Here is a 14,407-nt window from a genome sequence, read left to right as displayed (position 1 = left end):
ATAGTACGCACTAGGGATTTTGACCGTTAAATTTTGGGCGGGGAAATGCGGATTATACTCGAGGATTTACGGTATCCTTCCGCATTAACATGTCTTACATCTCATATAAATAACTATTACTAAAAGAAGGTGCGTTAGTCCAGTGGTTAAAAGTACGCTTGAGTCCTGTATTAATATTATTCGGAAGTTTGGTGTGGGAATTTAGAGCCAGTGTTCAAATCTCGAAAAGCTGAACTTCACATTAAAAGAATTTAAAAAAAATTTTCACGAGGTTGAGAGAATAAGTGGTAGGCACGTAATTGTAAATTAGTTCAGTCTTTTTCTCTGCGTTAGAAACTATTCCTATGGTTTAGCAGGATGGTAGAAAGATTGGTGAGGTTGAAGGAAAGTAGGTGGTAAAAAAAGGTTGAGGCCAATGGCAAAGAAGGCTGCCAGTGGCGGCAGAGAAACTATGAGTGGAGGAGGAAAGGGTGTTGGGTTTTCTACTTTGGCGAAGTGCGTTGTATCTTTGTGTTCAACCTTAATCAGGTGTGCTGTATCTAGATCAGGTGTGTTCTACACTGACCAGGTGTGTTGTACCTAGGCCAGGTGTGTTGTATCTTGGTGGTCAACTTTGACCAGCTGTGTTGTACCTTGATCAGGTGTGTTGCACCAAGGCAAGGTGTGTTGTACCTTAGCTAAGTATGTTCTGCCTTGGCCAGGTATCTACCTTAATCAGGTTTACTCTAACCTGGTCTCGGGTTGACCGATGTTTTGGATACTGACCAATGCTTTGAAAGTCCAGGAAGTTACTAAGCCTATTAGTTTCACATGCAGGGCCTGCTATCGTTTTGTATTTCCGTATTGTTCCTTGTCAATGGAATGTTAAAAAGAGTGTAACCGTGTGGGTATACAACAAAGAGAAACTAAAAATAATCTTGCAGTGTATTGGGCTATACTCATCTGAAGACGTGCATGTATACAGTTATTCTTGGACCATATTAATATAATAATGTGTATAATATTTGAGACATTCAGCAATTACGAGCTGATGCACGGAAACAGTTGTAAATATTTGTTATAAAGACTGTTTATTCCTTAAAATTCTTATGTATATGTGTACATACATGCATAATACACACACACACATTCTTTTACTCTACTTGTTTCAGTCATTTGACTACGGTCATGCTGGAGCACCACCTATATATGTTTATGTATCTGTATATAAATGTTTCACTTATGTGTATATATCTATATGTAAACATACATATAAGTAAACATATGTGCATATATGTATATGTGTGTGTATGTATATGTGTGTATGTGTTTGTGTGTATGTAAAATTAACTTGATGCATATGTGTTTTTCTTTTTCCCTTTTACACCTGCTCCCACATGTGTTTCACGTCCTCTTCTAACTTTTCTTTATTCTCCCACATTGTCTTTTTTACTTTCATTCCTTTCCTCATCGATTGTATTTATCAACCACCGAAGGTTTTTGCCATATATAATCGCTACCTTGTTATGTTTACATAGAAAAAAAAACATGAAATAAACAAACGTCTCTGGATAGACAAAAAGAATATTAAGCATTGAATTATGAATTAATTGTTTTCAATTATTACTCAAGGATTGTACATAGAAAAACGTTTTACTTCAACTGTAGTTTTACATAGAAAAATACATGAATGTTTTACTGCAACTACAAAAATGTTTGTTAATTGTCATCTTCCATAACATTTATGGAATATCTTGAATTTTTTAAAGTCTTTGGGAAACTTAATGCCCCACAAAAAGCTTAAATGCTAAACTCTGAGTAGAAAATTAAATGTACATAAAAAAAATATTAAATGGTATTGTCTGTCAAGTTGATATATGTAGATTAATTGTCCCAAAGTGTAATTTTGCTCTGTAATAGCTGCTGAAAGTAAAACATACACATGCACACGCACTCACACTAACATATGCATACACACACTCACACACTCACACTCAGACGCACAGAAACACACGCAACACACACACACACACACACACACACACGAACATCTAGGTATTGTAGAATACAGCGATTAATAAAATATAGTTTCAGTCAGTTTCTGATATATAATATAAAATTTATATATTTATTAGTTTTTAATGTGTGTTATGGTTTACCTGTTATAGTGTACACGCACACAGACACACACACACACACGCACGCGCGCACACAGACACACACATATATACATGCAGGAATACATATACTTATATATGTATGTGTGCGTGTGTATATATATATATATATATATACATATATATATATACATATATATATACACACACACACATATATATATACACAGACGCATACTTGCATATATATATATATACATATACACACATGTTTATGTATATATACGCACATGTATATATATATATATATCTCTCTCTCTATATATATATATATATATATACGTATATATATAGTGCATATATATCGTATATATACATACGTACATACGTGCATACATACATACATACATACATACATACATACATACATACGTGCATACATACATACATACGTGCATACATACATAATACATACATACATACATACATACATACATGCATACATACATACATACATACATACATACATACATACATATATATATATCTTATCAATAGAGTTTTCTGTGAAATATGTTTAGCTGAAATGAAGTCCATCTACTTTGATTTTATAGAATTCCCAGCTCTTTGCACTTCAAATGGAGCAGGGAACTCTATGAAACATCAGGAATATTTCTTCACTAAATGTAACCAAACAAACCATAAGGAATTAGTTTCTGGGCAGTATCGATATTTCTTGGTCCCAATTATTGCCGTTTTAACCCTAGAGTTGAACTGTTGATGTAGTCATGATACTCCGGTGATCTGATGAGCTAGCTTTCAATGGAGCAAAGCTTTCATGTGGACTTCTCGCACGTCTGTCATATGAGCTTAACATAAACGTTGACAAATCAGTTTGTGCGTCAATGGATAGCGTTCTGGGGCGCACTCTCGCCTTAAAAGCTAACAACTTTTATAACAACGGCCAGAAAAAGCCATAATTCGCGGCACAGCGCAGCGCCATATACCTCGTTGAAAGTCTAATGTGAAACCGGTCAAGTTTATACCTATATTTCAAAATCTAATTAAATTCTAATTAATTCTAATACATTATCTGTGCATGTTATTCAACTACATTTCGTCTATACTTCCACTTGTGTGGATCAATATATATATATATATTGGCGGGCTGGCCATATCGGAGCAATCTCAAGATTAATCAGCCGAAATTGCTAAGATGATCTGGTTTCTTGACTGATGACTGAGGGCTTCGAATGTCCCGTCCTGTGGTTCTTGTGTCGTCTCTGTGGTGTTTCATGTTCTTGTCCCTGCTGTATTATTTTTACTGTTTACCTATATATCTCTATATATATATATATGCATATATACACACATATATACATACATACATGCGTACATACATACGTATATACATACATGCACACACACACCACGTTATAGTTTCTCTCTCTCTCTCTCTCTCTCACTCTCTTTCTTTCTTTCTTTTGTCGCTCTCTTTCCTTCTCTCTCTCTCTCTCTTTCTCTCTCTCTCTCTCTCTTTCTCTCTCTCTCTCTCTCTCTCTCTCTCTCTCTCTCTTTCTCTCTCTCTCTCTTTCCTTCTCTCGCTTTTCACTCTCATTTTATTTGTCTGTTATTTTTTTCTTTTTCTTGGTTTTTCTAGAAAATCCCATGAAATGGTCTGAAAATGAGTTCTTGATTCTGAACTTGATTCTGAAAATGATTCTGAAAATGAGTTCTTGGTTCTGTTTGTTTTCTGATGGACAGCATTTTGAAACTTGAGGCGTTTTCGCTATTGGTAGATCATTAGACCTAAAAAGAAGAGAAGAATGTGAGAGGGATATAATGACAGATAAACAATGTATGTATGTATGTATGTATGTATGTATGTATGTATGATTATAGGTATGTATGTATGTTTGTGTGTAGGTATGTATGTATGTATGTATATATGTATGTGTGTGTATGTAGGTATGTATGTATGTATGTATGTATGTATGTATGTGTGTATGTATGTATGTATGTGTGTAGGTATGTATGTATGTAGGTATGTATGTATGTATGTAGGTATGTAGGTATGTATGTATGTGTGTAGGTATGTATGTATGTATGTAGGTATGTGTGTATGTATGTATGCATGCATGCATGTATGTATGTATGTAGGTATGTATGTATGTATGTGTGTAGGTATGTAGGTATGTATGTAGGTATGTATGTATGTATGTATGTATGTATGTATGATTGTAGGTATGCATGTGTGTATGTATGTATGTTGTATGTAGGTATGTATGTATGATTGTATGTATGTGTGTATGTATGTATGTATGATTGTATGTATGTATGTATGTAGGTATGTATGTATGTAGGTATGCATGTGTGTAGGTATGTATGTGTGTGTGGGCATGTGTGCGCATGAGTGTATGCATGTCATTATTCCCTTGTATTTCAAGATTTCTTCCCAATAGCGAAAGAGCCGGTTTCTAACCTAGATTCAAGGCTTCTTCATGTGTGTATGTATGTATGTATGTATGTATGTGTGTGTGTGTGCACGCGCGCTTGTGTGTATGTGCGAAGATATATAGGTTTAGGTAGACATTATATGTATATACATATAGATAGATAGACAGACAGAAGATAGACAGACAGACAGACAGATAGATAGATAGAGAGAGAGAGTGAGAGAGAGAGAGAGAAAAGAGAGTGAGAAAGAAAGAGAAAAAGACAGAGACAGATAGGTAGACAGATAGAAAATCAGAGAGATACTTTAACAGCAAACACATAGAAAGATATATATATATATATATATATATATATCATAAAATACAAAATGGGACAAGAACGCAAAACATCCGGACAACTAGGTGATACAAAAAGGGACAACACAACATCCAGATAGACGATACAAAAAAAAAAACAAGGACTGGTTATTCGAAGCCTTTTATCGCCAGTCAAGAACCGGATCATCCTCGCAATTTCGGCTGATTAATCTTGAGATTGCTCCAATCTGGCCAACCCCAAGAAAAAACTAAGCTAAGAGCTTTAAATTCCTTGGAAAAAAAGCATCGAATGTATACGAAAACAAGGACGGGAAAACAGACGATGTTACACGAATATGTCCTGTTATTATTATTATTTATTTTTATTGTATTTATATTCGTGTAACATCGTCTGTTTTTCCGTCTTTGTTTTCGTATACATTCGATGCTTTTTTCCAAGGAATCTAATACTCTTAGCTTAGTTTTTCCTTGGGGCTGGCCAGATTGGAGCAATCTCAAGATCAATCAGCTGAAATTGAGAGGATGATCCGGTTCTTGACTGGCGATAAAAGGCTTCAAATAACCCGTCCTTGTTTTCTTGTATCGTCTATCTGGATGTTTTGTTGTCCCTTCTTGTATCACTTAGTTGTCCGGATGTTTTGCGTTCTTGTCCCATTTTGTATTGTATTATATATATATGTATATATATATATAGCGGTGTACGCACACTTTGTTCTCTCATATATATATATATATATATATATATATATATATATTGATTGATTGATTGTGAAGGCGTGTGGCCTTGTGGTTAGAGTATTCGGCTCATGACCGAGAGTTCAATTCCCAGTGACGCGTTGTGTCCTTAATTTCACATTGCTCCTGGCAAAAATGAGTAGTACCTGAGAACTACATTAAGGGCACACGTGTCTCTGGAGTGCTCAGTCACTTGCACGTTAATTTCACGAGGAGGCTGTTCCGTTGATCGGATCAACAGGAAGGGTTCCGTGGTCACCGACGGAGTGCCGATATATAATATATATTATTATATATATATATATATTATATATATACGCACATATATTATATAATATTATATATTATATATTATATCATATTATATTATATATATATCATATATGTGTATATATCATATATATGTGTATATCATATACATGTATATATCATATATATGTGTATATCATATACATGTATATATCATATATATGTGTATATCATATACATACATATATATATATATATGTGTATATCATATACATATATATATATATATGTGTATATCATATACATATATATATATATATATGTATATATCATATACATATATATATATATATATATGTGTATATCATATACATACATATATATATATATATGTGTATATCATCTCATATATATATATATATGTGTATAGCATTATACTATATATATATTATATATATTATATTATATATATATATATGTGTATATTCATATACATATTAATATATATATATATATGTGTATATCTAGACAATATATCTATATATTAATGTGTATATATATACATATATATTATATATATATATGTGTATATTATATACCTATATATATTATATATATATATATTATATATATATATTTAAATATATATATATATATTATATATACATATTAATATATATACATATTATATTAATAGAAATATTAAAATAACTAAGTCTCTCTATATATAATATGTATATATATATAATATGTATATAATATAATATATATAATTGTATATATAATATATATATATATATATGTATATATATATAATCTGTATATATAATATGTTATATATATATATGTAATATATAATGTATATATATATATGTGATATCATAAAATAATATATATATATAGTGTATATCATATAAATATATATATATATATATAATATTTAAATATATATATATATATTTCTACATAAGTATATATATATACATTATATATACATATTATATATATACATTATATATACATACATTATATATACATATTAGTATATATACATTATATATAACATATTATATATATATATACATATTATACTATACATATTATATATATATACATATTATAATATATATATTATATATACATATTATATATATATATATTAATATAATATTATATAATATACAATATTATTATATATATATATACATATTATATATATATATATATATTTAAATATATATATATATATTATATTATATATATTTAAATATATATATATATTATATATATATATATTTAAATTATATATATATATATTATATGACATATTATATATATATATATATATATATATATATATATATATATATAGATATATGTGTGTGTGGTGTGGTGTATACATATATAGGGAGAGAATTCATTAAAAAAAACAAAAGACAGGTGGTGTAGACAATAAATAGATGTATTAGTTTAACGTCGGAATCGGAAGTGAAAGAGTCTTTAACGTTTCGAGCCTACGCTCTTCCACAGAAAATAAACAGGGAGAGAAAATAAAAATGTGTAGTGGCTAGCGATCTATTGGCGAATATATATATATATATATTATATATATATATTATAGAGAGAGAGAGAGAGAGGAGAGAGCCGAGAGTGAGAGTAGAGAGAGAGGAGAGAGAGAGAATTAATATAGATAGATAGATAGATAGATAGATAGATAGATAGATAGATAGATAGATAGATAGACTGGCAGGTAAATATGTAGGTAGAAGAGAGAGACAAATGAGAAATATAAATTATATATAAAACAAGTTATAAACTACAAAAGCAACACACCAAAAAGCTATGTTAACATCATCAAAATCCTCAACGATAACAACAGCATATTCGACAGTCTAATAGTAGTAGTAGCAGCAGCAGCAGTTGTAGTAGTAGCAGAAGTAAGTCATCTGGACTTTACAGGTTTGAGTTCTAGGATTCATAGGACCGGTTACTTGGTTACTCGGGTCCATGGCGTATAAGTGACAGGGATCGCAACACTTTTCCTGAATTGGACGCCAGTTCGTCGCAGCGTTAGTCATTTACATGTGAAATGAAGTGTGTTGCTTAAGAAGGCAATGGGAATCGAAACCACTATCTCGCAGTCGTGAGTGTAATCCTCTGACCACTGGACCACGTCACGCTGTACCACGTCACGCTGTACCACGTCACGCTGTACCACGTCACGCTGTACCACGTCACGCTGTACCACGCACCGATGTCTCCTACATGTGGGAGTGGACAGTGTTTGCTGGAGTACATAAATACACTTGACAGTAAAGAGAGAGAGAGAGAGAGAGAGAGAGAGAGAGAGAGAGAGAGAGAGAGAGAGAGAGAGAGAGAGAGAGAGAGAGAGAGAGAGAGGGAGAATGGATGGAGAGCACCAAATGTCAAGCATGTCGCACTGTCTCTCCAATCGATTCGTAACTGAATGTGGGGATGAACGGGGTAGCATGGTCCTCACCCAGAGAAGAACTTGGTGGTACAGTGAAGAGAAATCCGTGGGGTGTACAACATTGTTCGGCGCAACGTAGGGGCTGATCGCCCAGAGCTAACATGGGGCTAAACAACGAAGAGGACAGCAAAAGCCGCCGCGACCGCCACCCCACCACTACCACTAGTACTACTACTACTACTACTACTGTGGAAGCACTCCGTCGGTTACGACGACGAGGGTTCCGGTTGATCCGAATCAACGGAAACAGCCTGCTCGTGAAATTAACGTGTAAGTGGCTGAGCACTCCACAGACACGTGTACCCTTAACGTAGTTCTCGGGGATATTCAGCGTGACACAGAGAGTGACAAGGCCGGCCCTTTGAAATACAGGTACAACAGAAACAGGAAGTAAGAGTGAGAGAAAGTTGTGGTGAAAGAGTACAGCAGGGATTACCACCATCCCCTGCCGGAGCCTCGTGGAGCTTTAGGTGTTTTCGCTCAATAAACACTCACAACGTCCGGTCTGGGAATCGAAACCGCGATCCTATGACCGCGTGTCCGCTGCCCTAACCACTGGGCCATTGCGCCTCCACTCTACTACTACTACTACCACCACAACAACAACAACTTCAACAGCACCATTCTCCAACTTACCTGCAATACAAGCTGTTAGGAAACAAGCGACGTTGCCGGCTATCATTGCCCTTACCACTGTTTGTGCAATGATGTCTCTCTTTTGGGGTGCCAGAATGGTAAGTCCTCCCAGTACAATACCCATAGAACCAATGTTGGCAAAACCACAAAGGGCATAGGTGGAGATGATCTCAGAACGGACCTGTGGAAGATAATAGAAGGGTGTAAGAATTTAAGAATTGCTGGTGCAAAGGGGAGGGGTGGCTTTAATGGTTCTTGCTGCTGGCACTCCGTCGATTACGACGATGACTGTTCCAGTTGATCCAATCGACAGAACAGCCCGCTCGTGAAATTGACGTGCTGCAAGTGGCTGAGTACTCCACAGATACGCGTACTCTTCCCGTAGTTCTCAAGGAAATTCAGCGTGACTTCATAACGATAAAATACAAAGTCACTCTCGGCGGAATTTGAACTCAGATCGAAAATGCATTTTGTCTGGAGTGATAACGATTCGGCCAGCTTGCCGTCTTAATAATCTTTTCTACCATAGGCACAAAACCTGAAACGTTGGGGGAGGGGGATAAGTCTATTACGTCGACCCCAGTACGTAACTGGTACTTATTTCATCGACTCCCGAACGGATGAAAGGCAAAGTCGACCTTGGCGGAATTTGAAATCAGAACGTAGCGACGGGCGAAATACCACTATGCATTTCGTCCAGCGTGCTAACGATTCTGCCAGCTCGCCGCCTTAATAATAATAACAGTAATAATGATGATGATAATAATAATAATAATAATAATAATAATAATAATAATAATAATAATAATAATAATAATAATAATAATAATAATAATAATAACAACAATAATAATAATAACAATAATGATGATAATGATGATGAAAATAATGATAATAATGATGATAACAACAACAACAACAACAATAATAATAATAATAATAATAATAATAATAATAATAATAAACTGATCTTAACTGATTGGAAGTGTTATCATGTACATTGTTTTGTCTTGGTATAAAAGATGGGCTACAGCAAATATTCTGCTCAATACCACAGATTTGCTTGTCAGTTGTTTGACCTTAACCAGTTGAGCATGTCCCTTAGTGGCTGACGATATGTGCATCTCTGATCACGAGCAGAAGTAGTGGGGGAGCATCATAGCCATGTGTTGAGAGGGATTCTTTGGAGTTTGAATAATTCACCTCTGGAAACATGGGTGGTTCTTTCAACATCCTTAAACAACCCTTATTCAGGAACCTTTTGAGCGGGATGGGCTACTCAATCTGAAGAAAATTCTAACTGGGCCCCACCTGCAAGGTCATGTGCTGTTTATCTTGATATGAGATCACCATGTCGCGCACATATGGTTGTGATGCATGTGCCTGGTGTACCCTTCTCAGACGGGTAGTCATGATGGGTATATTGGGCTTCGTATATTTTACCCCAGTGTCACTTTGATGGCATGCACTGCTCTCTCACTCAATAATAATAATAATAATAATAATAATAATAATAATAATAATAATGATACTTACCTCCATAATGCCTCCTACTAATGTGGTACCTGTTTGATTTAAGAATATATCTCTACCGATCTGTGTCCAATCGTCTGTCATGTTATAATAGTTAGTGTAATTATCGAAAATTCTGCGGTTGTCCACGAACTTTTTCAGTCGACTGTAGGCGATCATTTCGTTAAGGAAGGTTTTGGTGCCAATCAGTTCAGCGACTTGCAAACAATCGTCTTGTGCTGTACCCATCAAAAAGGCAATTGGGTAGAGAACGTAAGAACAAATTTTCTGGAAGGAGAGAAAAATAAACACATAAACACACAATAAAAACTGAATATATGTATGTGTGTGCGTTTGTACGAGATTCGCCTTCACCGGCAAAATGTCAGCACCTTATCGTCCCGTTCTTATATATATATATATATATGTATATATATATAGTATATGATGAAAGGCAATCTATTTTTTTTCTTTCACTTCCTTCGTAAAGACGACGTGCTTTTATCTGTCTCTTCTCATAGCTCGTCTTTCTAACGTTCATAATTTTTCACATCATCTTGACTAAACAGCCATCACCGCTTGCTTTTACTATCTTGTTCCCACTGTCCTGTTTTTATTACCACTTTAAACCTCCGCAAAAAAATCCCAAGTTTTATTTAATTTACTTTGCGGGAAGGACTGTTTCAACGAAGTCGCTTATTGTCCTTACCTTCGTAACGCGGAGTAGATGAAACAGGGACAGTTGATGAAGGGGAATGTTCTTTATGCTGCATGTCTCTTTTCACTGTTTTTTATTTTCGTTGTTCGAAAAATGTTCGTTTTCTATGTTTTTGTTTTTTTATGTTTTCGTTTTCTCATTGTGTCTAAGTTTTTTTATGTCCTGTACCCATATATACACTTATATATACAGATATATGTAGGTATGTACATATATGTATGTATATATGCATATATTTATATATTATTTATATTGTGAGTGTGTGTAAAATCATAAGTCAGTTTTTCTTTTGTTGCGAATTGCAGGAAAGAACAACAGAAGATGTCTTTAACCCGGTAAAGCAAGATGTATTGAGAGCGATGTAGTGGCAAACATGTATTAGCATTTGCACTGATGGCACTCCATCCATGCAGGGTCGAAAAAAAGGCTCCGTGGCTTATGTAGTACAAACAAAAGTAGAAAGTTAAAATTGTACATTGCCTGATTCACCGCTAAGTTTTGGTGTCAAAATCTCTACCTAATGGTCTCCTGAAGACGATGGGCAATGTTGTTAAAGTGGTGAATTACATAAAATCGCATTCCCTATGGTGCAGACTTTCTGCATCCCTATGTGAAACTATGGATTCTGATTGTAAGTGTTTACTGCTTCATTCAGAAGTGCAATGGCTCTTGAAAGGAAAAGTGCTCTCTCGATTTATTTCTTTGTGAACTGAAATAATCTGTTTGCTCAATGCTGAAAATTCTGTATTTGAATTTCTTAACGATTGATAATTGGTGGCTGGAAGTAGCATTTCTCTACGATCTTTTTGAGAAGCTGAACGTTTAAAATTTGAGTCTGCAAGGAGCGAACGAAAATATTATTGCAATTACAGGCAAATGAAAGTCTTTCACCGTCAAGTTAGAACTGTGGATAAGGCAAGTTAAAAACTCGCAGCTTGACTGATTCCCAGACGTAGAGGCTTTTCCAAACGATTTTAAAATTTTGTCAGAAGTGCAGAAGACAGTAGAAAACCTCTCTGTATCGTTTTCTGAGTATTTTCCATCACTTGATTATCAAATGTAGGAGCGGGTCATCAATCCTTTCGCAAGATCCGACAGTACACACCTGTCGTTAACATTAACAGAAGTAAAAAGCTTGATAGATTTGAAAAACGATCCTGTGCACAAAGCCTCATTTTCTGTGTTAGAATTATTAGAAATTTGGATTTCGCTTTGGAGCCAAACCGCTAAGTTACGGGGACGTAAACACGCCAGCATCGGTTGTCAAGCGATGATGGAGGTGGGGGGACAAACACAAACACATATATACATATATACGATGGGCTTCTTTCAGTTTCCGTCTACCAAATCCACTCACCAGACTTCGGTCGGCCCGCGGCTACAGTAGAAGACACTTGCCCAAGGTGCCATGCAGTGGGACTGAACCCGGAACCATGTGGCTGGTAAGCAAGTTACTTACCACATATATATTGATAGAAATGTTAAGGCAACAAAAGAATGAAAGAGACCACGATATTATGTAAATAGAGGAATTTATCTGCAGATGTAATGTGACAATTATTCGGTAGCCATGATAAAACTCCGAGTTTCGGATGTCGGGGCGGAAACCCACGTCGCCATCTCTTCAGTTATCGAGCCATCGAAAAAAAATGCTATGAAAATGACCGTTAAACAAAGGGAAATTACTGTGTGATTGACCGTTATTAAGACAAAAGAGCTATATGTATAATATTTTCATAAAACAATGTTATTTTGTTGTTACTATGATAAGAATTTATCTATTTTCATTCATACTAATAAAGTATATTCAATTTTGTTGGAATTTTCATTTGGTGTGCCGCAAAATAAATTCTCCTCGCCCAGTGTGTTGTAAGGTAAAAAAAAGGTTTGGCAGACGTATCATTAGATGCTAATGACGGTTATTGTTTTTCTGTTTCAAAATATTCTTTTCGAATTCTAGGAATGGTACCTTCCTTTTATGCTTACATGATATAATTACTTCGGAATGTCTATTAGTTATATTTTCTCTGGATGTGACGATCTCCAGGGTTTCCTCTAGGCGTAAGTTGCACACCTGCGATGTTCTATTGTGTGGTATGGCATTATTATTATTATTATTATTATTATTATTATTATTATTATTACAGACCAGTTGGTCGTATGCGCCACTCCATGCTGTTTGAGCCTCCAGATAAGATTAGATAATGATGTGAAGTACCTTTTGTTTACATTGGAAAATAACGTAAGATGGCTGCGTAGACAATTTTTCTTGGTGTCTCAGATACCAGCAACGTAGAAGAATGTGGTTTACAAATGTGAAGTGAAGACAGGTACACAAAATACGAAAATAAGTAACAGGGACGTAAACACACCAACACTGGCTGTCAATCGGAGGTGGGGGTGTTAAACACAGACACAGGCACGCATACACACACACATATACACGAACATACACACACACAACCCTTCCCCCATATATATATACGACGGGTTTCTTTCAGTTTCCGTCTACCAAATCCACTCACCAGGCTTTGGTCGACCCGAGGCGTTAGCAGAACACACTTGCCCAAGGTACCACGCAGTGGGACTGAACCGGGAACGATGTGGTTAGGAAGCAAGCTTCTTACCGCACAGCCCCGCCTATGCCTATATATGTAAGAAATTGGAATGACAAATAAACGAGCAATTACGTTATGAATTTAATTAGCTTACAGCTGTTTCGGCTATAGAATGCAGTAGACCCATAGTTCAATGCTTCAGTAACACTTTCTAGCTTCATCGGAGCTTCAAACATGAAATGCATATATGTGATGTCAAACATCAAGTCATAAGTATTTCTACGTTTAAGTGAAACATTAACGCGCGCACACACACACATATACGTACGTATGTACGTGCGTGCGTACATACATACGTACGTGCGTGCATACATACGTACGTATGTACATACATACATACACATACGTACGTATGTGCATGCAAGCACACATACATACATACGTACGTACATACATACACACATATGTACGTATGTGCGTGCATGCATACATACATACATACATACACATACATACATACATACATACATACATATGTATGTATGATAGATCGCTAGCCACTACACATCCTTTATTTTCTCTCCTTGTTTCTTTCTGTGTTCCTTTCTGTGGAAGAGCATAGGCTCGAAACGTCAAAG

The 14,407-nt window shown here is 35.1% G+C and overlaps 1 protein-coding gene across 1 annotated transcript in view; it reads right to left on the bottom strand.

Moving 5' to 3' along the window:
- Nucleotides 1-3,693: 3,693 nt before the first annotated feature.
- LOC115219978 (solute carrier family 28 member 3-like) overlaps nt 3,694-14,407 on the bottom strand; it is an 80,781-nt gene continuing 70,067 nt past the window's right edge. Inside the window, 3 exon segments of the mRNA XM_036509686.1 lie at nt 3,694-3,905; nt 8,982-9,162; nt 10,518-10,781. Coding sequence (XP_036365579.1) covers nt 3,886-3,905; nt 8,982-9,162; nt 10,518-10,781 — 465 coding nt within the window. The 3' untranslated portion in view covers nt 3,694-3,885.

This window comes from Octopus sinensis, linkage group LG15, assembly GCF_006345805.1.
Source record: "Octopus sinensis linkage group LG15, ASM634580v1, whole genome shotgun sequence".
NCBI classification, from domain to species: Eukaryota; Metazoa; Mollusca; class Cephalopoda; order Octopoda; family Octopodidae; genus Octopus; species Octopus sinensis.
This window is presented reverse-complemented; position numbering and strand designations above follow the sequence as displayed.